Source organism: Loxodonta africana, chromosome 7 (genome assembly GCF_030014295.1).
Source record: "Loxodonta africana isolate mLoxAfr1 chromosome 7, mLoxAfr1.hap2, whole genome shotgun sequence".
Taxonomy (NCBI): domain Eukaryota; kingdom Metazoa; phylum Chordata; class Mammalia; order Proboscidea; family Elephantidae; genus Loxodonta; species Loxodonta africana.
Window position 1 is genome coordinate 51,075,071 of NC_087348.1, and position 26,402 is coordinate 51,101,472.

At 45.3% G+C, this 26,402-nt stretch overlaps 2 protein-coding genes across 2 annotated transcripts in view; one reads left to right on the top strand and one right to left on the bottom strand.

The window, feature by feature from the left end:
* LOC104846095 (uncharacterized) overlaps positions 1 to 1,579 on the top strand; it is a 202,617-nt gene extending 201,038 nt beyond the window's left edge. The window contains exon 3 of the mRNA XM_010592297.3: positions 77 to 1,579. Within this exon, the coding sequence (XP_010590599.1) occupies positions 77 to 461 (385 nt within the window). The 3' untranslated portion in view covers positions 462 to 1,579. The remainder of the gene's footprint in view (positions 1 to 76) is intronic.
* A 4,737-nt stretch (positions 1,580 to 6,316) lies between these two features.
* Positions 6,317 to 20,997, bottom strand: RCN1 (reticulocalbin 1). The gene is made up of 6 exons (XM_064288325.1): positions 20,623 to 20,997; positions 14,852 to 15,045; positions 13,628 to 13,806; positions 11,813 to 11,873; positions 8,481 to 8,680; positions 6,317 to 7,419 (listed from the first exon to the last, which is right to left on the bottom strand). Exons 1-6 carry the CDS (start codon positions 20,874 to 20,876, stop codon positions 7,312 to 7,314), a joined length of 996 nt encoding a protein of 331 aa, XP_064144395.1. The 5' UTR covers positions 20,877 to 20,997; the 3' UTR covers positions 6,317 to 7,311.
* Between the last annotated feature and the right edge of the window lie 5,405 nt (positions 20,998 to 26,402).

The window sequence follows — 26,402 nt, forward strand, 5'->3', positions numbered from 1 at the left end:
CACCTAAACACACTGCCTTCAGGCTGGGAGGAAGATCATAGCAGCCTGGAATATGAATTGTGATTTAACCTTTCAGGTACTGTGGCCTGAAAACCGGCTTGCTGACGTCCCCTTTGGTGGGGTTCATGGTGACCAATCAGTGCACTTTCCACACACCCATCGGCTTTCCTCAGATCCCAGTGGCTGCCTTGGCTGTGGAGAAAGTAGGCCAGACCAGCGTGCAGTACCGACTTGCTCTGTTTCCACCAAAGCCCCCCAAGGAGCCACCTTCAGTAGATCACCGTGACCTCAGTGATGGCTTTTTCTTTGGCCACCCCAAGCTGGCGCAGTTTGATGCTTTGGCCTGTACGACTGGGTCTTCAGTCCATGTCTTTGTGAGCCCAGCCACCGGCAAGCCAACGGCCCTCCCAGAAGACTTCAAGGGGGGCCTCCTGAGGCTGATGAACCCAGCTTCAGTGTGAATCATCTCTACATGGAATTGCAGAGCCCATAAAATAAAGTTTAGATTATTCTTTAAATGATTTATTTTGATTCTCAAGCATATGTATTTTTGCCCTTAACTGTCAGGTCCTTCAAAGTTTTTATACAGTGTCACATACAGAGTCACATACTTTTATACAGTCTCCATTGATCAAGCATCTCCTTGCATCAGGCCCTGGGCTAAGCGCTTTACACATTATCTTACTGAATCCTTCCATTAACCCAATGAGGGACATACTACTACCCTCGTTTTACAGAAGAGGAAAATGAAGTGGGAATTATTGGCCAAAAGTCATTCAGCTAGTGAGTCTGTCTGACTCCAAAGCCTATGCTGTCAACCTCCACACTAATATTGCATCTCCAATCCATGCCAGCATCAGAAATCAGGAAGACATATTACCATGGGAGGCAGTCTACTTCCTTGAAAGGAGCACCATTCCCTGGCTATAAACAAACTGGACATGCTTTCTACAGCATGTATCCTTCTTTATCTCCAATATCTTAGCAGTATGGCCCTTTTCAGTCCTCACAGTTCTTGCCCATACGCTTAGCTCACCTAATCCTGCTCTGAGAAATGGGTATCATTAGTCTCATTATTACTCTCATTGTCTCCATTGTACAATCAGAACAGGCTCTTCAGGAGGGAAGTGGCCTGCCCAAGATCACAGAACTCCTGAGTGGCAGGGCTAGAATGGGAATCCAGCCAGGTGTTTAAGCCCGAGTCTTTCCCTACCACAAGCTCTGCATTTCATACCAGTGGTCTTGAATGTTCAAATTACCCCATGTTTTGCCACCAATTTATTCAATTGTGGAGATGGTAGCGGTGGTTTCACCAAGAGGCTCTTAAATTAGAAGCAATGTAGCAGGGCAATTAAGAGGGTGGGTTGCATCGTTAGAGAGAGTCCTGAATCTGCCATTTCTAAGTAGAGGAACCTCACATCCCCGTTCACCTACAGTTGTGCAGATGGTGTCAGCATCATGGCTGACCCACTGTGGGCTTCACAGGGTGTGAGTACAAATAGAGGTCCATGGGCCACTCCATTTTCTTTCCTACCAACAGGCTCCATATACTTGGGTGTGGACACCCCAGCCTACATGTTCAAACCATGCTTTGGCCTGTACAACTGCTCCTTGGCCACTCTTTAGCCCTAGGAGTGTGCACACCTGCCCTTTAGAAGATGCATCTCGCACAAGCTGTGGGAGAGGCTTGGTGTCATTTAGGCAGGGCATTCTCGGGTCCTTTGGGGACTTGGAGTGTAATCTGAGTGGGCAAAACCCTTTGGCCCATGGGAGGAGCACCACAGTGGCTCTTTGTACATTCTGAAATGGTCAGGGCAGCTTGCCCAGGATTTAGGGAGGTGCCCCCTTTCACTGGCAAAGGTGTCCTGGTCCAGACAATCGATTACATAGGCACTTACTGTATGGGCTTTATGACTTCGAGCATAATTTACCCTCTTAGCTCCCTGTCTCTAAAATGGAGAAAACAGTGCTGTGGTAAACAAGAGCACTGTTCACCAGTGTTTCAGCACACACCCTCTGTGTAACAGTAGGATCACACTTCTCTGTCCCTTGAAGTTAGATGTGGCCGTGTGACTTGCTTTGACCAATGAACGTGAGCGGGGGTGACAAGAATCATTTTCAAGAGCAGCCTTTGAATGCCTTCCTTAACTCTCCAGTGGATGTGGGTAGGGAGGGAGATGCACTGCTGAGCTACCATAGCTGTCATGGACAATTGCCCAGGATCACGGTGGACTTTGCTGTTTTTTGTACCACTGAGATGGGGTTGTTTGTTACCTCAGCATAGCCCAGTTATCTTCCTTGTTACAAGTACCAGCCTCACAGGAACTTGAGGGTTAAATGAGAAGTGTATGTATAGTACTTGGCACAGTGCCTGGTACACAGCTATTAGTATTTATCCCAGACGAAATGCAATACTTACGTGCACCCACTGCACAGCCATATTCCATGTCAGGAAAGTAACCCATATATTCATTTTCTTTCAGGTGCTTCTTTGGGGAATCATATAGTTTTTTCTATTTTGTATGAAAAAAATATAGAGGTACTTAAAGCACATGGGATAGTGGAATGCATTATACTTAGGGTACTGTTTGTCTGCCAGGGGCATTGGTGGTTCAGTATGGAATTCTCACTTTCCAGGCAGGAGACCCAGGTTCCATTCCCAGCAGACGCACCTCATGCACAGCCCCCACCCATCTGTCAGTGGCGGCTTACGTGTTGCTTATGATGGTGAACGGGTTCAGCGGAGGTTCCAGACCAAGACAGACTAGGAAGAAAGGCCTGGCAATCTTCCAAAAATAAGCCAATGAAAACCCTTTGGCTCACAACAGTCTGATCTGCAACCAATCATAGGGATGGTGCAGGACAGGGCAGCGTTTTGTTCCATTGTGCATGCGGCTGCCAGGAGTTGGGGGCTAACTCGATGGCAGTTAACAATAGCCTGTGTCCAGCCAAGGACCTTGGGACAGACGAGAGTGGAGAGAGGGGATAGATTCTTTGGAAAATGCCCCAAGTTCATGCAAATCTCTTGAATTTAAGTACTGATGACAGTGTCTTTCCACTGCTTGTGTTAACGCTTGAGTGTGAGTCAAAGCAGTGAACAGTAGGGCACTCATTGGTTTTAGTGGGAAATTGCAGCACTATCAATAAGACTACTCAGTTGCTTGTTCTTGGAGGGAGCCAGGATTTTACTATAAAGGTGACAGAGTAAATCTATAGAGCCTTAAAACACAATGAAAACCCTAGTCAGCCATTCACTGTTGCGCTCCACAAGACGTTTCAGCTGAGCTGCTAATGCATAGACGTGTAGCTACTGTTTGCTGGGCACTTCTGAGCAGATGTGACCCAGGACTTTGCTAACAAGGGAACAGCTGCACTAACCCAAGCAGGTGAAAAAGCACCTTCAGGTATTGCAGATTTTCTTGCCACAGTTTTGTTATACTTGAGTTCATTACGAAAACCTATAGCAAGAGACAAGAGGTACAGAACGTGTGTGCGTGTTTTGCTTGGACAGTTTATGGCTCCTAGCAATTAATGCTTTCAGTCACATTAATCATATAAATAATGCCTTGTGACATTACAGTATTTCCCATTACAAATCAATTTTGTAACATTTGTTCATAATCAGACTTGAAATGTTACCTAGAAACAAAATATGTTTTCCTTGAAACAGTCAGAGCCTATTAGAAATCTAAGGCTTTACAAATCACCATGTTAACAGTTATGTCCCCTAGCGAAGGTTTCCTTTCCTTAAATAGTGTTAAATTCAACCCCAGAAGCTCTCCTCTCTTTGAAGATTACTCTTCTTATGTGCACTGACTTGAAAGGAAAAACTTTGTGCTCAAAATACATTTAACATCTTACTATGTACAACTTAATACATCAACCAGCGCTCCCATTTGAGGGGAAAATAATGTTAGCACCTTTTGAAAGTGTTATGCTTATAATTAGGTTACACAACATTATTTCGTCATTCTTTTTAAACATAGGTTTTCATTGCTTAAAAAAAAAAAAAAAGGATGTCAGTCTAACTCTAGGTAAAAGCAGCCGTTCTCATTTCTTGACCACATAATCATATGCCGTGGGAGAGCAAGAAATACAAAGAACATGTATCAGATTCAGAGACTTGGAGCAAGAAGGAGATGCAGTGCCAACCACAGAGATTTTAGAGCCAGGCACACCTGGGTTTGAGTTCAGGCCCTTCCATTGAATTACTGTGGAATCTGGGGACTAATTACTTAGCTTCCCACTCAGCAAATATCAGCTATTAGGTATTTTTCATAGACTGCCTTCCCCTGCCCCCTCCCCTGGAAAAGCTTCAATTAAAGCTACCAACCTTTCTTTTGTTCATTTAGCAAATAATTACTGAGTACTTATGACATGCTAGATTCTCCTCTTTTACTGGGACCAAAAAAAAAAAAAAAAAACCAAACCCATTGCCATGGAGTCAACTCTGACTCACAGTGATTGGCCCTATAGGACAGAGTAGAACTGGCCCATAGAGTTTCCAAGGAGCACCTGGTGGATCTGAGCTGCCAGCCTTTTGGTTAGCAGCTGTAGCACTTAGCCACTATGCTACCAGGGTTTCCTTCTACTGGAAAACTGCAGTAAATAAGACCTTATGTTCTAGCAGGAGACAAGCAATATACAAACCACATAACATCAAATGGTGTAGGAGGTTGGGTGCTGATCCCCCAAAAAGATGTGTTCCCATCCTAACCCCCAGAACTTATGAATGCAGACTCGTTTGGAAAAAGGGTCTTTGCAGATGTGATTAAGGATCCTGAGATGAGATCATCGTGGACTAACCAGGTGGACCCTAAATCCAGTGACAGGTGGGTGTCCTTAGAAACACAGAGGAGACATACAGAAAGGAGACCACGTGAAGATGGAGGATTAGAGTTATGAAGTCACAAGCCAAGGAGTACCTGGAGCCATCAGAAGCTGGAGGCAAGGGAGGGTACTTTCCTAGAGTCTTCGGAGGTTGGGTAGTCGGGTGGTCTTGCTGGCACCTTCATTTCAGCATTCTGGCCCCCAAGAAGTTAAGAGAATCAGTATCTGCTCTAAGTCACCCACTGTGTGAATTTGTTATGGTACCCCTAGGAAACAAAATACAAATGGCAATACATACCAAGAAAATAAAATAGGGAACTAAGATAGGGACTGGAGTAGGGACTACTTTATATAGTGGGGTCTGGGGGTAAGATTTGAGTTACCTCACATTCAAGGATGTGGGGAGTTCGATGTTCTTTCTGAGTCCAAGGGGACAGCAAGTCCAAAGGGCCCAACCTAGGAATGAACTCAGTGTCATAGATTAAATTGTGTTTCCCAAAAACCTATGGTGAGGTCCTAGCCTTTATACCTGTAAGTATGACCGTTTGGAAACAGAGGTTGTCTTTTATATTAATGAAATGCCAGAGTAGGGTGGGTCCAAAACCTAATCATATCTGAATGGTATAAAGAGAGCAGAATAGGTACACAAGCCCACACACAGGGAGAAGACACTATGTGAAGACAGACACACATGACAGATGCAACTACAAAAAGCCAAGGATTATCGGTCGCTACTAGATGCTGAAATAGACAGAGGGGCCTGACCCCTAGAGCCATTCCCTGGATCTGGACTTCTAGCCGCCTGAACTGTGGGAAAATAAATTTCTATTCGTTAAAGTCACCCACTTGTGGGTTTTTTTTTTTTTTTTTTCCAGCAGCAGCATTAGCAAACTAAGATGGTATGTTTGAGGATCAGAAAGAAAGTGGCATTAGAATATGGGAGGTAAGAGAGAAAACAGTAAGGAGATAGTGTTGACAAGGTAGGTTGGGACCATATCCTATAGGGACTTGTAGGCCCTGGTGAGAAGTCTGGACTTTCTTCCACCTGAAACTTGTCTCAGAAAGATCTTACAATGAAAAGAAACTGCAGATTCCATAACTAGCACAGGGAAGGACCCCCCGCCCCGCCAAAAAAAACCAAAAAAACAAAAAACCCACTGCCGTCGAGTGGATTCCAACTTATACCAACCCTATAGGACAGAGTAGAACTGTGCTATAGAGTTGCCAAGGAGTGCCTGGTGGATTCGAACTGCCAATAGAGAAGGAAGGAAGTATATATATATATATATGTATATATGTATATATATATATATATATTTACTAAATTAGATAAAATGGGTTTATTGAACAGTCTAGTAACTGGTCTTTAAAAGCAGAACCTTTATTATCTTACTCATGTAATTCCATCCCTGTGTTTAATTCTTTAAGAATAATGATGTCAAGAATAGTATACGTGAAGTCAAACACCACAGCACACAGTAGAAAATCCTGGATAGGATACTTTATTTCATTCACTTCCTACTTAAACGGTGAGATTTCTACCAGTCACTGGCTTGGAACATCACCTTCTCCTTATGCCACAATGTAAACTGTCCTGGACGCAAGTCTGACGGCTGTGGATTCCCCTAGATTAGGATGGGCCACTTCCAGCAATCCACGAGGCTGCCATTATGCTAGTGCCCCACAGCCTCATTCCAACAGGTGACCAAAGACAAGATCTCCAGCTCCCTCACTGACATGTCAAGAACATTTTCTCAAGTATATTTAAAGTGTTTGCCGTTTTCCTATGGTTCTTCAAATATCTGACATTCATCTTTTCTCTATCTCTAAAATTCATTTCTTTTTCACATTATCTTTCTTGATTGCTTCTTATTGTAAAAAACAAAAAAGATATAGGTTTGTTGTGCACATTAGCAGGTCCATGTGGGAAAATGCAGAGGTTTTATATGCCATTTACAGTAACAGCTCAGAGTACAAACTCAAAAATGGAAGAATCTGAAATTACAGACTTGCTCTGAAAGAAGCCTACCTAGAAAACCAGAATTTCCCCTCCCTCACCAACTATTTAACAGTGGCAAATGTAAAAACACTGGCAATTAAAATACGTATCAGTCATTCCATATAATGCCCCCTCCCACCCCCACCCACCCAGCTTCTGAGTAACAGGGCTTTTTCAAGTTTTAGTTCCTTGTAGTTTAAACTTCATGGAAAAAACCTGAAAATGATCATGTTTTAGCAATGTATTCCCACAGAGAATTGCAAGATTTTTAATGCATTTTGAGAAAAAAACTTTACTGAAAGAATAGCGATGACTATTTTCCAGTAAATACTTGAGAGAAAAACAATTTTTACCCCAATCCGAGGTAATAAAATTGTTTTTTCTTTTTTTGAGACACAACTGGTGTTAATTAGACAATTGCAGCAACCATCCAAGACAGTAAGAAGGCCAACAACAGTCTGCCATGCTATGATGAGTGTGTATCAAAGTTCATCATGATTTTTTGTGAGATCTTCCCCATAATTGGTAGCTTGGCTTCCAACAAACATGTTCCAGTTCTCCAGTATCTCCTCTTTCGTTAGCTTCTCATCCTGTAGGAGAGAGGGAAGAGGTGTGTAACAGAAGCTCTTATAACTATGAGTAATAGCTCAGCGTGAAGTTCATGTTATTTCACTGATTGGCAACATTTTAAGCACTGCATTTAACAACGAAGCAACTGCTAGGTACTGCCCTCTTTTACCATTACCTGCCCTTCAAAACCCAAACTAGAACAGCCTCCTGCTATAAAAGACGTGCTAAAATACATCAGTAAGTCCTTGAATAATGCAGAAGTACGATCCGTTTATGTCTAAAAGTAGTGCTCGCATTCTCAAAACAGGTCCAGAGAATTACACTTCCCCTTTATGACCTAACTGGATAACCTGTCTCTTGAGAGTTTGGAGTGGTGATCAAAGTAGGAAGAGGCAAGACTTCTTTCTAAATATTATTTTAATTTTTTGGAAATTTATCAATGAATACTGAAGAGCTAGACATCTTCCCAGAAGAATCTGAAATATTAGTTGTTAACTGTCATCAAGTCGGCTCTGATTCATGGCAACTGCATGTGGGCAGAGCAGAACTGCTACATAGTTTTCAAGGCTGTGACCTTTTCAAAGCATATCACTAGGCCTGGACTTACTCGCAAATATGCCTATCTAGAAAACACATCAAACAGAGTGTGAGCTTGCCCAAGGATATCTTGGCTTTAACTCAGTGCGCTTCCGTGTACCTAACACATCACAGGCGTTCGATAAATATCCACTGGCTGAACCAATGGATGAATAAGCTCATAGTAAGGCAACACAAGGTATACTTCTTAAATCCATGTCCTTGCCCACATCAAACAAAGTTACTGGTTTTTCAGTCCTGGGATGTGTGACTTTATGTTAAATCTTGTGGCTCATAGGAGACTATCTGGGAATGTCTGGGCCTCATGAGCTCACTGTGGGTTATCACCAGGTCAAGTTTACAGGTTTCTTCTGTAAAGCAAGAATGAGAAAAGGCGACAAGGACAGGGCTAGGCAGACCCATGCTATCACCAAAGAAGCAAACAAAACCAATCTTATGTATACTGTCTCCCTTCAACGAACAATTCCAGAATAATGTCAAATACCTTGTTTTTGTCCGATTCATACACCAAGTGCCTGGCCTCGGCCTGCGCATGGTCATAATCTTGAGGAAGGATCCAATGGCGAATCTCATCTTTGTCCAACTTTCCATCCTTGTTCAGATCTCGGAATTCATTAAACTGCTCCCGTTCTGACAAAACCCAGTCTGGCTCTGGGCCATTGTCCTCATGGGAAAACATATCAGCTGGAAGGGAAGGTTATGCTCTGGTTACAAAGACAAGTGGGAAGGTAAAAGGCAGAGAAAACTTGATCTCCTGGGGTTCTGGAAGGGTGCCAACCAATCAACAGACCTAACCTAAACAGCTAGTGGGCAGTTTCTCGGGGAAAATAATGCCATGATCTATCCACTGTGAAGGCCCCTTGGTGGAATAGAAAGAACTGAGTGTAGGAGCCAGGAGATAAATCCTGTCTCTTAACTCTGTTCTGCAATTGTGATTAAGTTACTTAGTTCAGTAACTGGGCCTTCAGTTTTCTCATCTATAAAATGGAGATAATTATAAATCACAGGGTTACTACAAAGATCAAATGAAATGCTTAATGTGAAACCTTTCTAAAACCAAACAGCACTGGGTGTAGGTTAAAGCCAATAATGACCAACATTGGCCACTTTCTATGGTACAGATAGTGTCCAAGGTGCTTTACATAAATTTTTTTTCATACGCTTTTCACAACATTCCTGTAGAGTAGGTGCTGTTATTATTCCCACTTTATAGATAAAAGCACTGAGGCATAAACTTGCCCAAAGACCCACAGCCAAAATGAGCTCTAGCCTGCCTGGGAACATGGGCACTCTGCTTCCAACACATAGTCATAACCACTGTGCTTATTACTACTGCTGCTTATATCATTTCCAAAGAGCTTTCACATATATTTTATTTGATCCTTACAACATTCCTGTAAGATAATCGTTATCCCCATTTATAAAATGGCAGAGAAAGGAAAAAAAGGCAATGTTTATCCTTTGTTTGCTTCTTCACTAGTTCTTGGAAGAGAGAGATACCTTGTGGGCAGCTTCTCTTTAATGGATGCACAGCTGAAAATGTCTGGTGGCAGAGGAAGAAAGGAGTGAATGGAGGAAAAAGAGGCAAGACCCTTGGTTCAGCCCGCAGTAGACCCACACCAGAGGGTTGCAGTTTGAGAAGAAGCTGTACATATATAGCTAATTCGACCTTCATCTGATCCTTCAGGGCAAGGTGTTATTTATCTCCATTTTACAGATGAAGACACTGAGGCTTAGGGTATCTGACTCTTCCAGGATCACACAGCTAGTAGGCAGAGAAGCCAGGACTCCTAATTCCTGTGCCCTTCCCACTATACCACACTACCATCTATCCCCACCTGAGAAGGCACCTGCATAAATGAAAACTCACATGCTGGACAAGTCAATACATTAGCTCGCTCTGACTGCAACTTACTCAGAATTAGATTGTCAAGCACCATGCCCCCACCTCCCCCTCTGTCCAGTGCCAACAATGGAGTGCTTCTTTTTGGCAAAACCACACAAAGAGTTGTGCCCTCGACTTTGCGCCGTTTCAGTGCAGAGTTCAGGAGGGCCATGAAGAGCACAGTTTTAATCAAAAGTGCTTCACTGTTTGTTTTAATCAGTCAGCTTTTTCTGTCGGTCTTCATCCCATCACCACTGTCAAGGCGAGACATCCGAGGCTCTGAACGCTTCCCTTTCACGTGCACCAGGCGAGAGGAAGGCTCTCGTGAATTGCACTGACAAGGGAGCTGTCAGTATTTGTTATCCTACAAAGGTAGTGCCACCAAGAGCACTTTAATTACTGTGGAGAGAGTTAGCTGTCTGTTATCACAGGCAGACAGGGAACGGCGTTGGGCTCTTAGGATCAAACATAATTTCTAATGATTAGAACAAACTTCACTCTTCATTACTAAAGGCACTTGTTTCTGTGTACGGGTGGCAAAATAATACAACCATAGAACCAGACACCGATTGGGAGCTTGGGCTCTGGTTTTACACTTAAATGTAATTGTCTCTATTAAATATGTGTACAAAAATTATAAATATCCTATCCCTCTTTCATAGGTCAACACCCATATCAAATGATTTTTCAGCTTTTACTATGATGTTGGCAAAGAATACTGAATATACTGTGGACTTCTAGAAGAACAAACAAATCAGTCTTAGAAGAAATACAACCAGAATGCTCTTTAGAAGCAAGCATGGTGAGACTCTGGCTGGCTTACTTTGGACATGTCATCAGGAAAGGCCAATCTCTAGAAAAGAATATCACGTTTGGTAAAGTAGAGGGTCAGTGAAGGCAAGGGAGACCCTCAAAGAGATAGATTGACTCAATCACTAAAACAATGGTCTCAAACAAACCGATGATCACGAAGATAGCCAAGTACTGGGCAGTGTTTCAATGTGTTATACATAAGGTTGCCATGAGTCACAGCCAACTCAATGGCAACTAACAAGAACAACTTTATGGAGACTTGGGAAAAGAACTGAGAATGCAGTCTGCAGTTGGAGCCATATGGTAAGCACTGAAGTCACAGCTGATAATGATCAAATGGAAATTTCCTTGTTGCCTGCTCCAGTCCTTCATGCTTGGAGAGCTGCTGAGCTACTGGGGAAGGCTATAATCAGGAATGGTGAGTTCCAACCAAATTGTGTTAATTTGAGTTTCATTCAGTCGGTGCTCACATCCTTGAAACTGTAACTCCTTAATGTTGCTTAAGAGGAGACCTTCAGGACAAAATGCCAGGTACGGTACTCCCAACCAAAGGATCCCAAAACCAGAGTTACAAATGGCTATATTATGGGGTAACTGTGTACTCTGCAAAAGGATTTACTGCTCTAAGAAGGAATTCCTTTCTGCAGAGAGCTCCGCTGGGGGCTATAAACAGTTCCATTGATCACAGCTGCATTTACTCAGAGCTTCCAGGCACTGCTGACCCACATTCTTTTTAGTCTTTCCCCTGAGACTGTCTGCTCTGGCCTTACTGTAAACTTACAGGATCTCCAATCCCATTTTACAAAGGAAAAGCTGAGCAATGTGATGAAGGGCACCTAGCAGAGCCCTGGTGCCACTGCTGGTCAACCCAGTGGTAGGGCCAGCCTTTTCATCTCTTCTCCACTGACTGAGGTCTAACAGTGCGTCCCTGATACTGCACCACTAGGGCTGGCATGACAAATCAGGCTGGAAGGCTCTCCCCACTGGGAGACCATAGGAGTGAGACCTACTGACTTGCAGCTGTTGCTAAGAGACACCTGGGGAAAGTAGCCAGGCATGTGGGCAGAGGAATGCTGCCTAGTGGGGGCAGCTGGGCAAGACTCTAGATCAGCACTCACCAATATACTCATCCTGATCCACGAACCCATCCCCATTCTTGTCGATGTCCTCCAGAGTTTCCTAGGAAGGAAAGGAGAAAACACAATGCAAGATGTCCATGTGCCCTAAGGGAATCTGAGAATTCTAACTATCATCTTCCTTTGTCCAACTCTTATGGCTGAATGTTAGATGATTTCTGACTTGTCTCTTTATCTTCCTGGGCATTTGTTATCTGTAAAAAATAGGTAGTGGTTTAGGTGACTAGTCCCCTACCCCACAACTTTAACAGGACTCTCTCTTTAAATGAAAATGTACTCAATAAACCCAGAGTTGCTCTGATCGTTTCAGAAAGCCCTGCCAAGCCAACCATCTCCACCGTCCAGTCAAAACAACCCCTGGGGTACCTGCTGAGGAACTTAGCTTGAGAACCACTAGATGAGATAATCACAAAAATCCATTTGTGTTACATTTTAAGACTATTAACACTAAGTTGGTGTCAGAAAAATATGAAACGGTGGACAAAAAATGAAAGCACATCTGACTTTTTAAGGTAGCATGCAGTACATTTAGTACATCTGACTTCTTAATTAGGTTTTTTGCTAGGCTCAGTAATTAAATGAGTTTACTGTCCATTGTCACACCAACTCAAAGGCATCCTGGATCAAAGAAGATACCAACCCAAGAGCAGTGGCAGATACAGAAAGCACCTGATCTACTTGTGGATAATACCCCATCTTTATCCTTCTCTGCCAAATTACTTACCACTACATGGACATTTGGTGGAAAGCAGAACTTGCTCCTGGAGCCACTGCCCAGTCTCTGGGGTCATGTTGGTCATGAGGACCAAGGATGAGGCAACAGTAGACCCATCCACCAACCGGATGACTAAAATAGTCCAGAGGTGACAATAACCAAAAGCTTTAGCCAGCTGTTTCCAACACTGAAGCAGTTGGAACTGGCTTGGGGTATCTGCCCAGGGAACAAGTGATGGCATTGATTTTACTCTTGTGGAAAACAAAGAGATTTGGGACCCAACACAACAGTGTGGAAAACAACTGCACTCAGATGCCTCTCAAGCAGTGCCGTCTCTCAAAAGTCTAGAGTCTGATCCGTTATTCACCGCTGAAGACCCAGGCCCAGGAATGGCATCCTTTCCAGCTGTAGTTTTTGCTTTAAGCTTCCATTTTAACAATTTTGCTTTTAAGCTTCCATTTTAACAACCCAATGAATTCCATTTCAGTCTTTTTCTAGTCCTTTTAAAGCTAAAAAACGGGGCAGAGACTAGCTAGTTGCTCACTAAACCCATACGCTCTTCCTATGCACATATCCCGAAAATATTTCCCAGCTTCCTCATATCTAGCTAGGGCCAGTGGAATGTAAATGGAAGGGTATCTCATTTCCTAGCCATAACAGTTAGGACAGACTGTGCCTTCTCCTTATTCCCTCTCTGTCCTTTTGTCAGATGATTGTTGCCAGGATGACCTTGAAGCCACAAAATGGCGGAGCACAGGATGGACGTAGCCTGGGTACTGAATTAGCGTTTGGAGGAGAACTGCCCAGGAGATCCACCTGACTGAGAACTTCTGCATTAAACTATGAATAAGCAAAAAAGAAGCTTTTATTGTGTTTGATGGTTAGGACTGGGGGCTATTTGTTACAGTAGTTAGCCTGCCCTGACCAATTTACTGGATAAACAGGTATTCCAATGCATTCTGTTCTGGAGTCCTCCAGTTCTCCTCAGACTGAAAAACATTATCTCTTTGAAAGAAGGAACAAAATTTTGGTGCAGCTTTCTCCCTGGTCCTGTCCCAGCTCAGGCTCTTCATCTATCTTACCAAAACCACAATTTCCTTCATATGCTCAAACTCCTCAGGGTGCAGAAAGGCCGTGAACTCCTCCCGAGTGGCTGTCTGGTCACCATCCAGGTCTGCCGCCTTGAACCTTCTCTCGTCACGTGGCAGCATCTTCTTGAAGGTGTGATGATCTGAACTATCGTGAAACTCTGCAGGGTTTCCTGCAGGATGCAAACAGAAGTTTAAACTGTTACCAAGGAAGGCATTTCCTTCCAAATTATGCTTCCTTTGTGTCCATGTGGTACACACAGGACAAAAGGCCCTGACATACCAAGTTCTTTGAAACATTTTACTTCAGATTGCCTCAGTATCTTTTCCCTCATGCCATTCCATAATCCAGGCCCTAATGGTTGATTAGGGGCATTACAGCAAGCGGTTAAGAGTACAGGCTTTAGAAAACACCAATGCCATGCTTCTCTTTCCAAAATTCTGCTTTCATCATGAGGCTGGTATCCACAGCCCACGGCATCTTGTCTAAATGCCTCTGCCTGGCTTTCAAGATCTGCTTTAGCCTGGCCGTGTGTGTATATGAATCTGTGTGTATGCATGTGTGTGTATATGTGTCTTTGGTTCTCCTCAGGCCTGTCTCCTCACTGTCTCTACTGTATACCTAACAGGTTTGTACTCTGTGCCTCTTTGTCCCACACCCCTCCATCATCTCCCAGTCTGGTTTGTCTTATATCCAAACCCCGCCCATTACTGAGTGTATTGCTGCACCTCTGCCCCGCCAACAGACCCGCCTTCCCAACTTGTCTTTTTCTCTCCAAATATAAATCCATTTTTCAAGGCCCAACTCCCAAATCACCCACTACTAGGAAGCCTTCTCTGACTGCTTCACCCCCCTCAGTTCCTGCTATCTGAAACTCTGAAACTATTTTGAAACTATCACAAAATGTTTCCTTTCGGCTTTGTTCTCTGTGGGTGCCTCAAAGACGGTGAGCTCAAGAAGAGCAGTGATCAAGTCTAAGGCATCTTTTATTAGTCCCTTGACCACCTCCCACCCCCCACTACCACTAGGACTTCACTCAAGAGTAAGCAAACAGTACATCCTCAATAAGCAGAGAAGGGTGTTACACAAGCAGGCTCTACTTAGGAGGTTGTGACATCCCCCCACAAGGGAGTAGCTATGATAAGAAAGTAGAGTGCCTCCTGCAAGAAGTCTGTTGCCCAGCCCCAGCTGTGTAATCACTCCTGAGCACCACCTACCTAGGTAGTAACCATAGGTGGCTTGTTTGTATTCTTCCCAGGAAATTTTATCATCTTTGTCCCGATCATAATCCTTCCAGACTTTAGCGACATTATCGTAGATGTATCGTTTCTGCACCCGCTTGATCCAGGTTTTCAGTTCCTCCGTGGTGACAAAGCCATCCCCATCATTGTCTATTCGATCAACAATCTTCCTGTAGTTAATAAAAAACAACCCACAAGGCTATTATCAAGGCTGTGTGTCCCTGGTCCAGCAAAACATCAAACACCTGCAGAATCTAAAATGCACGAATAATTAAAATAGAACCGATTACCTAATGGCACTAGAAAACATCTTAAAGTTTATCCATTCCAAGGATGATCCACCTTCCCCACAACCAGAGGTTCTACAGTGCACACTGCTGATGCCCTCCCCGTCCCACCCCCCGTGGGGCCTCAAAATCCTTCTCAACACAGTGCTCTGGGGATGGACACTACCCGTTGATTAGAGTTGATATATAAGGTGAAAGCTATTAGCCTTCCCTGATACAGTCTAATTCCCTCATTTTAGTATAGTGGAAACTGAGGCCCAGAGAAATTAAGGTTGCTTTTCCGACACTGCATACAGCTGGCATTTGGTACAACCTGGGTGAGAACCTGTCTTCTGGCTCAATGTCCAATGCAAAAAAAGCCACTGCTATACAGGCAGTCCCTGGGTTATGAATGAGATCTGTTCCTAACTATGTATTTAAGTCGAATTTGTAGGGAAGTGGGAACAGGTGCATATGGTTCTGTTTAGCCTCACTGTAGTGCCAGACAAAACTCAAAGCCTTTTCAATAGTTTAAAAGCTGCGCAGGCAGCAAATGAAGGTGATTGGGATGAAAGATTTGTTGCCAGTAGAGGTTGGTTCAATTGTTGCAAAGTGAGGGCAAATTTATATAACATTAAAGGGCAAGCAGAAGTTGTCCATAAGTTTGAGGTTGAAACCTGGGGACTACCTGTATAAACCTAAAGATAACATGAGTTCTGTTTTTTTTTTGTTTGCTTTTTAAATCCCACCACCTTGGACTCAAAGACTTGAATCTTAAAGATCAGATCTTGTTGGAGAGAGCACAGAATGTGGGGGATGACATCATGGAACCTAACATTTTCATGCAAATAATGTGCACATCCTACATTTTTTTGCCAACCGAACCCTCCCTCTGCAAGGTATTTTGTTAGTATTTGCTGTTAAAAAAAAAAGAAAGAAAATGTTAGCATAGTGCGCTTATGAAAATACCCCACAGGGGTAGGGTGTGGTTGGCAAAAAAAAAAAAGAGAGAGCAAGCACACAGCTGCGGGAGCTCCCAACCCCCTGCTCTTAGGTAAAGACCTCTCTGCCCACTGGTGTCTCTTGCTCCACAACTGGCCCAGCTTCCAGCAACTTCCCACTAGACTCCACGAAGTTGACCCAATCCAGAGCAAACTTCAGGCTAGGAACTCATCACTGTCCATCTCTAGACCAAAGGGTCCCAAGCTGGGGGCATCATCCCTCTAGAGACCTTCATAGACAACCACAAGCTATTTCCAAGATTTAAAAAAGTTACACCCAAGCAGTCCATTTACCTCTATTGAAGCTATACAGGCGAATAATGGCATTGTTTCTTTGCTTTGTGCTGGAATTCTATTAACTCAGTGATAAACATTCTTAACGTGAACTGAAGTTCTGATTGGCAACTAATCTTTAATTAAAAATGAGAATCAAATTCATTACCACTGAATAAACAGACTAATGAACAAAATCACCTATTACTGTGGGGTTTTTTTGAGGGGGGAGAGGGGGTGCTGGGGTGGAGCAAATAATCAAATACCTTCTGGGTGGTAAATAGGTTGGGAACCACTGCCCAATATTCTGTCTCCTTCAGGCTTCTCATACCCTGCCTGAACCTGGGGAGCCCAGACTCCTTTTTTTCCAGGTGTAAATGTTGCCAGCAGCTTTAAAGTATACCTTCATATAACATTTTAACAGGTCTCAAGACTAAAAGATTAAACCTTGAGCGCTTCAGGCTTCCCTCCAGGAAATCACAGCCAGATACTGCAGGATTCTTTTAATAATGTGGAGTACTGTGCCCACCTACTATGTGCCTCCACCAGACTAGCAAAGACCTGGCAACATCAGACTGTACAGACTGTACACGCACAACATGTGGAAAGAACAGCATCTGATCTGTTCCAAACACCTAGGACATGGCTCAGTCTGACATATAGTACCAAAACAAACAAACCGCTGCCGTCGAGTTGATTCCGACTCATAGCAACCCTATAGACAGCACAGAACTACTCCATAGGGTTTCCAGGGAGTGGCTGATGGACTTGAACTGCCGACCTTTTGGTTAGCAGCTGTAGCTCTTAACCACTATGCCACCAGGGCTAAATTTTTGTTGGCAGAATAAATAAGATCTTAACTGCTCTCTTTAAAAATCTTGGGAGAGAGATACTGGGAAAGGCAGCTCTGAGGTAGGTAAAGCCCAGCCCTGTAATAAAAATACCTTGATTCTAGTCCTGGCTCTGGTCCCTATTATCTGTGTGATCTCAGTGGCACAAGTTGTTAAGCGCTGGACTACTAACCTAAAGGTTGATGACAGTTCAAACCTACCTATGGACACCTCGGAAGTAAGACCTGGCCATTTGCTTCCAAAAGGTCACAGCCTCAAAAACCCTACGGAGCAGATCTACCCTGCACACATGGGACTAGCGTGAATCGGAATCAACTCGATGGCAGCTAACAACTTGGGCGAGTGACAACCTCTCTAAGCCTCAGTTCCCTATCTGTTAAATGGAACTAGAAACACCTACTTCACAAATATTGTGAGGAATAAAGGTGTGTATGTGCGCTTTCTCACTAAGGATAATAATCTCAATCAGCGGTGGGTGGAAAACGCAACAAACACTCAGCAGGTACCAGAAATGGGCAAAGCCTCCAGGCAGAGCCTCTGGCAACTGGGAGATCCCTTGCCTCAGCTGCCAAACAAGGCTGCCCCATTCCAGACAATGAATGCCACGGGGGAATAAAGGCCCATAGGTGTCAAGAGAAACCAGAAATTGGGATCTGTCTGTGAAATCATGCAAATTTTAAATGGTGGTAAGTCACAGCTATTTTTTCTAGGATTCTGTGTGGCGCGCTTGTGGCATGTGAGACCTATAGGTCCCCGCTTTGCAATCTTCCGGCATACTGTATCCAGGGGGCTTAGAGCTGTTAACGTTTTCAGAATCTACAGTCACGTACTGATGACAAAGTCATCTAATCCGGCCATGCTCCTCCTTTCCAAGTCTAGACTTGGAGAGGACTGTTGGAATACGAGCTGTACACAGAGAGGCGGTTTCTCACGCTCAGCCATGTTCAAAACTAGACCCATCATCCACCCCACCCCCCCATTCCAGATTTACCTTACAGGTGAGCACGCATCCATTACCCAACCAGTGGCTAATGCCAGAGACCCAGAAGTCACCCTCGACTCCTCCCTACCTCATCTCCCCCACACTCAGTAGAGAGCAAGATCCACCAGTTCTACCTCCCACATGTCTGGGAACTCATCCTCTCTTCCCCATGTGAACCAGCCAGGCCCTGACCACCTCACTCCTGAGCCTCTGGTCTCCCAACCGTGCCTTAGGCACTTTCTCTGCCCTACTGCCAATTCGGCTTTCTCAACGAGTTGCTAGGATTATATGACATTTTAGTTTAATTACTGTACTTTAGATGAAGGTTTACAGAGCAAATTAGTTTCTCATTAAACAATTAACACACATACCGTTTTGTGACGCTGATTGCCAACCCCACGACATGTCCACACTCTTCCCCTTTCGACCAATTATATGACATTTTAACCGCATACAGTATAATACCTAATCGCCTCCTCACCAAGGTCCTTCCTGCTCTGTCCTTGGTTCCCTCTCTACTCCCACTACCCATTTCTCCTTCCCTGCTCCATCACTATTCCAACAATTCTTATCTCCCAGAACGGGTTTCGAAACCTTTCGAAACCTTTATAATCGAGCTATTCCTTCTTTGGAAATGCCTTCCCCTGCTTGTACACCTGACAACTTTTGAGTCAACGCTCAAGCTCTGATCAGGTGTCACTCCCCCCCAACCCCACAACTGCCTTCCCTCTCTTCACCCTGAAGCTAAGGGCTCCTTCTCCCTGACGTGCTCAGTGTACTTTTCATCTGCCACCATCACGGGAATCATGTATGCTGTCGGTTGTGTATCTGTCTCTGCATTCGATGATAAAACATTTGGAGGCCTAGAGAATGAGGAGGTTCATCTTTGTTGCTGCCAGGGTGGTGCCTGGCACACAGTAGCCTTACAAATGCCTGGTGCGTGAATAAATGAAAGGCATTAAGGTGCTCATAAAAGGATCAAACGTCTCCAGCACCTGCTCTCACCACCAGGCCTATCCGTTGTGATGAAGGCATTAAACTCGAAGCTATAGGGATGCACACCAGAGTTCCCTAATCCAAATGCCAAAACTTCTGTCCCTCTTCCTCTTCCAGTGACAAGGACGCAAATGGCTGCCACTCAGGGCCCCAGAATAAATCAGTCTCCAAGTGCCACAAAGCAATACAATAGACTGAACTCATCAATGGTCCCCTTTGTTAAGTCCCAAACGAGAAGAGAAAGTACGGCTCTGTAAAATAAAAGGTGATTGTTTGGAGGTGACTTTGAAGTTCAAAGATCTTTTTATCATGAGCAGGCAGATAGTGCACCTACACAATAGGTATAATTTATCCTCACATCCTAACCTTTGGGAACCCCCAGCAGTACAGAGATGACTGTGTTCTTTTTCAAGTACTAGGACGGGATGATCCTTCACCTGCCGGAACCAGGCTTCTGAGAGAGGCCGGGTGCCCAGTGGGCAGGACTGCTGGGACCCTTCCCAGCCTGGCCTCTGACTGGGGCCAGGCTGGCTGCTGATCCCTCTGGAGAAGGGTTTCCAGAAGCGTTTGCACAGTGCCTGCATGTCTCCCCAGGGAACCCTGGGAGGGTGCCCAGAAACACCAAAATTTTGTTTCCCTGGTTTGCTTCACTGCCTTCAACAGTGAAATTCACAAGCCACCACCAAGCCACCCTCCAGCTTTCGGCCCCCAGCACCACTTGCCAGAGGACTGAGTGCCTCCGTAGACAACTGCTGGGGACAGAAACTAGGGGGCTGGTTTCCATCCCACCACCATCCCCTACCCCCAGCTGCTCTTCCCTTCTTAACAACCAGAGTTTTATATCCCTACACCAGATTTACAGGGCGATGAAGCAGAAAGCAAGAACACTCTGGCCCCGGCCCAGAGACACAGCCAGGAATCCCTCGCCTGCCCCCTTCATCTTTTACCCACTATGTTCATTCTTGAGACTTTCTTAGCAATGTCTCAAGCTCCTCTCTCTGGGAACAGGGGGAAAAGAGATAAACTGCAAGGGCGGGGAAGAACTCGTGCCACAAAAAAGCCACTTCGGACAAACTCTTCTTTTGTATACTCTATCCCCTCCCCCTCTGATGCAACCAAGGGGAGGGGGCGGGCCCTCGCCACCCTAGCTCCCGCGACGACTGCCACGTTCTCGCCACCCCGGCAGGCGATCCCCACGCGGGGAACCCTGGGCCCCAGGGCAACTGTGCCCGCGCCCCGCAGCCGAGCCCCGCCCCTGAACCCGCGCGCCCGATTTCGCTTTCGCTTTGCCTCGCCCGTCCCGCGTGGCTCCCGCCCGGGTGGCCCCGCGGGCACCTGCACCACCCCCGAGAGCGGACGGACCGGGCCGCAGCCTCACCCCAGCCTCTCCTGGCTTTCGTTCGGAGTGAGCTGATCGAAGGTCTTGGAGTCCTCCTTGCCCAGGAAGGCCTCATGGTCATACTGAAAGCTCTGGTTGTCCTCCGGCGGGCGCTCGCCCAGCTCCGTGTCGGGCCGCACCACGCGCTCCTTGCGCACCGTGGGCTTGGCTCGCAGCGCCCGGGGCGCCAGCGCCAGCGCCAGCAGCAGCCCCAGAGCGAGCTCCAGGCGGCGACCGCGGCCGCCGCGCGCCATCGTCCAGAGAAGAGGGCGGCCTGGAGGGAAGCGCGGGGCGAGCAGCGACAGCGGAGGCTCCGAAATGGGGGCTCAGAGAGCGGCTCCGGCGGCGGCGGGGCTGCGGCCGGCGCGGGGGAGAGGATGGTCCAGCCCCTCGGCCAGGGCCCGCCCCGTGCCCAAGCGGAGGGGCGCGCCCCGGGCCCGGGCTGGAACGCTTCAGGCGGCCCCCTCTCACGCGCCCATTGGCCCGCCCGGCTGCGGGGGGAGGCCCGGGCCGCACAGCCACGTCGCCAGCCGGGGTGGTGGGCGCGGGACTCGGGTTTCGACTCGGGCCCCTCCCCGCGATCTCTCTGCGAGGGGCGGGCCCAGGCGAACTGGGCTGGTGACTGGAGGGCTCAAGGGAAGACGAAGTTCTTTCTCATGCAACAGATGTTCATGATAAAATTCCCTCTGTCTTCTTCCAGTTCCGGCGAACAGAACTGAAAGGAAGGCGGTGGTGCCCCGCCTCAATTTCCAAGTGACAGTCCGAATCTCATACCCCACCCCCCGACCCCACCCGAAAAGGTGCTCCTAAACCAAATTCAACCCGCTTACCAAAACTTGGAGTCTGGTTACCAACAAGAGAGACTGGAAGGAGACTAGAGTGGTCGAGGTCCCCTAGAAACGGAGGTCGCAAACTCAAATGTCGAGAAAGGTCAGGCGGGTATCTTCAAAATGACAGACAATAGGAAACTTAAGGGCAGCGGCCCACCCCAGAGGGTACATCTAAAGGGACCAGCCTTTGCGCTATCCAGCCAAGACTTGTCAAGAGGAATGCGGCCCCCAGCCGGCAGATAGTACCATTTCCCAAAAGAAATCAGAATTCCAGATTTTTGTTTTGGCTTCTAAATACTGGCAACTGATTTTACAAAAGCAGTTTGTGAATCAAGCAAATCTTGTTTATACCTTGAATCTGGAGTAATGCTACCATTATAGAAAAGCTCTGTCTTATAGAACTTTCAGCGGTGATGGAAATGTTCTACAGCTGCACTGTCCAATAGAGTAACCACTAGCCACAGGTGGCTATTGAGTGCTTGACATATCTTGCTGTTGTTAGGTGCTGTGGTATTGGTCCCGACTCATGGCAACCCTGTGTACAACAGAATGAAACACTGCCTGGTCTTGCACCGTCCTCACAGTTGCTACATTTGAGCCCATTGTTGCCACTGCTGTGTGCCAGTTCATCTCATTGAGGGTCTTCCTGACTCTCCACTCTACCAAGCATGATATCCTTTGGCTATTTCTTATTTTTAGTCGTGCCTCATCAGCAAATGAAGGCCCTGAAAGCTTTACTTCATCCACTTCATTAAGGTCAACTCTGCTTTGAGGAAGCAGATCTTCCCCAGTTGTCTTGTGAGTGCCTTCCAAACTTAGGGGCTCATCTTCTGCCACTATATCAGACACTGTTCCACGGCTATTCATAAGATTTTCACTGGCCCATTTTTTCAGAAATAGACTGCCAGGTCCTTCTTCCTGGTCTTTCTTAGTCTGGAAGCTCTGACGAAACCTGTCCACTATGGGCGACTCTCCTGGCACTTGAAACACCAGTGGCATAGCTTCCAGCATCACAGCAACGCGAAAGCTAACACGGTACCACAAACTGACAGATGCGTGGTGGACCCGATGTATGGCTAGTGTAACTGAGGCCCTGGAAATTTCATTTTGTTTAATTTAAATTTAAAATTAAATAGCCACCTGTGGCTAGTGTCTACCTACCGTAGTGGACAGTGCAAGCCTAGAACAATGATTTTTTGAGAGTCAGTGCCTTTTGTAACTCATCGAAAGCCATGGACCTTCTTCTGCAAAAATGCACATTATACTTACTGGCGTGGATGTTTGATTAAAGTGTCAGCGGATTCATTCATCTCCTGAAACCCTGCCTGTGAGCCCCAGGTTAAGAATTCCTAGAGAATGAAAACTGTGGCTGAGGAGAGGAGCCAACCCCAACTGCTCTGGACAGCTGTAGTCCCAGAACTTATCCTCCATCTTGCTCTACCCCGTATCTCCCATGGTCTAGTAAAGGTCACTAGGCTATGTTTCTTGCCCTTGCTATAAGGATGGCAGGACACCGTGAACACTAGCATTGATACAAGTACATTTCTTATGAACACCTCTTTTGGTTAATTAACAAATGATTATTATGTGGCCGCCATAGCCTAATTGGGCTGGATGCTAAGGGTACAATGGGAAATAAGACAGTGATGATCTCTGCAGTGCTGTAGTGAATGTGAACAGATTCTTCATTCATCATTCAATAAACCAAGCCTCTATTAAATATCAGGGCTGTGCTGGGTGTTGGTTTACCAGGTATCCACAAGTTACAAATCAGTGTGCCAAGTGCTCAGGGAGGAAGGTTTTCAGTACTACAGGGACACATCAGGGGGACAAGCTCTAGATTTGGGGATCAGGGAGCTCTTCCTGGAGGAAGGGACATCTAAACTGAGACTGAAGGTGAATAGGATAAACTAAACAGTAAGGGATGTGGCTGTGTGACAGCAGGCAGAGAACTCACTCTGAAAATCCCAGTATCCTGAGCTAAGTGACTTTGTATTATCTGTGCTCATCAGGTGAGCAGCATGTGAATTGCTGAGTGAAGGGGCAGAAGAGGGAGTAAGAGGGAGCGTGGGAAGAAAGAGCTGGGCGGTAAAAAAGGAGGGGGATTAGAAAGGGAAGGGATATGTGCATGGTGACTGAAGAGTGTCTTTGCTAACTTCGCACTTTTCTCATGGGCAGGTCTGGGTCCCTGAGATTGATCCAGAGTCTCAGGAATGAGAACAGCACATTCTTTGACCCTGTCCTAGTTGACTTCCTGCCAGACAGTTAGATTGTTCCAGAGGCAGCCTTGGCTCCTGTGGAAATTAACAGTGAATTCCGGCACTGCTATGAATCCGGAAGAGTTTACCTAATTTCTCCTGGGCTTGCCTACACTCTCTTCCTTCATATTTTCAGTCTCTACTCCTCCCCCATTCCTCAGAGTTAAGTCTTTAACCACTTTTGTATCATGGTGATGATGCAAAGTAATTAAGATATTTCACTGTGTAAACGTTTTCTTTTTTTTTATTTTTCCCTATGTGCATGCATGGGGAGACTGGCTAAGTACACTGTCATCTCTTAGGTCAATCTCCGTTCTTGATGAAGCAAAGCAACAGAGGCAAAAGGAGTAAAATTTCCCAGAGGATTGAACCAATAGAAAAAAAAGGAAATGCAAATTTCAAATAGGTGTGTTTATCAAGAAACATCTGACTGCAGGTAACATCAACAACCACAGGAAAAAAACCCAACTAAAAAAAAAAAAAAAAGATGTTACTTAAACAGTAAGAAAATGTTATCATCTTACATATCAAGAAGCCTAAAGTTAGATCAGTTTCATGTTGGTTAATTCAGTGGCTTGATGACATCATCAAGGAACCAGGATTTTTTGGTTTCTCCTCCCCCACCATCAGCCAGGAAAGAATGGAGTGTACCCTCCCTTTATCAGATTGTAAAACTTTCCCAGTAGACTTCCTTTCACATCTTATTGGCCAGAACAATGTCACATGTCTATGCCTGATCCAGTAGCAGCCAATGGAAATAAACGGGATTTCCACAGTTGGTTCAGACCAATCAATATTCAGTCCCTGGGACTTCCTCTGAAACACATGGCTAACTGAAACCTGAATGTGATTAGAATTCCTTTGGCAAGGAAGAACAAGTGGGATGGCTGTTACTGCCATGGGGAATATGATTAAGCACTTTAAGCATCTCTACCTCCTCCTTCTCCACCATTCAAAATTATACTTATTCTTCAAGGCACAATTCAAATGTCACCTTCTCCATGAAGTCTTCCCTTATACCTCCAATCAGAATTAACTGCTGCTTCAATAAACCCAAAGCCTTCATATCTCATACATAGCACTTTTCACAGTCTGCTCTAGATTAACAAATTTGCCTTAGTTTCTCCTAATTCTGAATTCCTTTAGAAAAAGGATCACATCCGATTCATGTTCAACTTCATAAATCCCGGGAACCAGCACATTCATTGCCTGGCTCTTAGTAGTTGCTCACCATAAGGTAGAAGTGTTGTGAGGCCAGGACCACATCTGTTTGGTTCACTGCTGATAGCCAGCACCTAACACAATGCCTGGTTCCTAGCAGATGCTCAATAAATATTTTAAGTGAATAATAAAATAGCAATAGCTACCAACTTCTACTTATGGTTAAAATTAAGTTACAGGGATCAGATTTACCCTCCCATTTGGAACAAACAAACAAAGGAAAAAAAAAAAAAACAGACACAATACATGAAACAACAGTTTCCAAGACACCGGAAGTCAAGTAATTAAGGAAATTGATCCCTGAGAGATGGGAAATAAGCAAGGTAAGTGCTACAATTGCCCTAGTTTATTGCCTTGAGAGAATTTCTAGGCCCTGATGCAGGGAGGTGAATTAAGATGGAGCCTGGAAGAATCCCTGAATTGAAAAGATGGAGTTGAGTGTCCAGAAAGATCAAGTTAGCCAGCGATCGTAGAATAGAGTACCAGAAGGGAGAGAGCTGCACAGGTGAGAACTCCGGACATCAGCAGAGGGTCCCCCTTGAGTATCCAAGAGAGTACTGATCAGTGCCTGCATGTGAGGCTGAAGAAAGAACCATCTGAAAGGATTAGAAGGAACAATGAGGGCCAGGAACAGTGCTTGTTCCCATCAATCAGACTGCTAAATCTCATAATTCATGGGGCACTGAGTAGAGTAGTCCGTAAGGCCTTGCCTCAGTGACGGGGAATAATTAGCACTTACCTGAGCACTGTCCTGGAACTGCCTAACAAAACATAAAAGCAAGACCCAAAAAGATTAGACTGCTCCCAAGTAACTTAAATTGCATCCCACAAGCTCAAGAAAACTTATATGTTGTTATAATCTGCAGAGTCAAATGCCTTAGCACAGTCAATAGAGCAAAAGCAAACATCTTTCTGGTATTCTCTGCTTTCAGCCAGGATCCATCTGACATCAGCAAAGACATCCCTGGTTCCACGTTGTTAGGTTCTATTGAGCCGGTTCCAGCTCATAGTGACCCTATGCACAACAGAACAAAGCACTGCCTGGTCCTGTGCCATCCTCACAACCGTTGCTATGCTTGAGCCCATCGTTGCAGCTACTGTCAATCCATCTCGCTGAAGATCTTCCTCTTTTTCACTGACCCTCTACTTTAAAGAAAAAAAAAAATTTTTTTTTTTTTTTCTACTTTACCCAGTATGATGTCCTTCTTCAGGGACTAATATCTCCTGATAACATGTCCAAAGTATGTGAGACATAGTCTCGCCATCCTTGCTGCTAAGGAACATTCTGGTTGTACTTCCTCCAAGACAGATTCATTTCTTCTTTTGCCAGTCCACGGTATATTCAATATTCTTCGCCAACACCAAAATTCAAAGATGTCAATTCTTCGGTCTTCCTTATTCATTGTCCAGCTTTCGCATGCGTATGAGGTGATTGAAAGCACCATGGCTTGGGTCAGGCGCACCTTAGTAC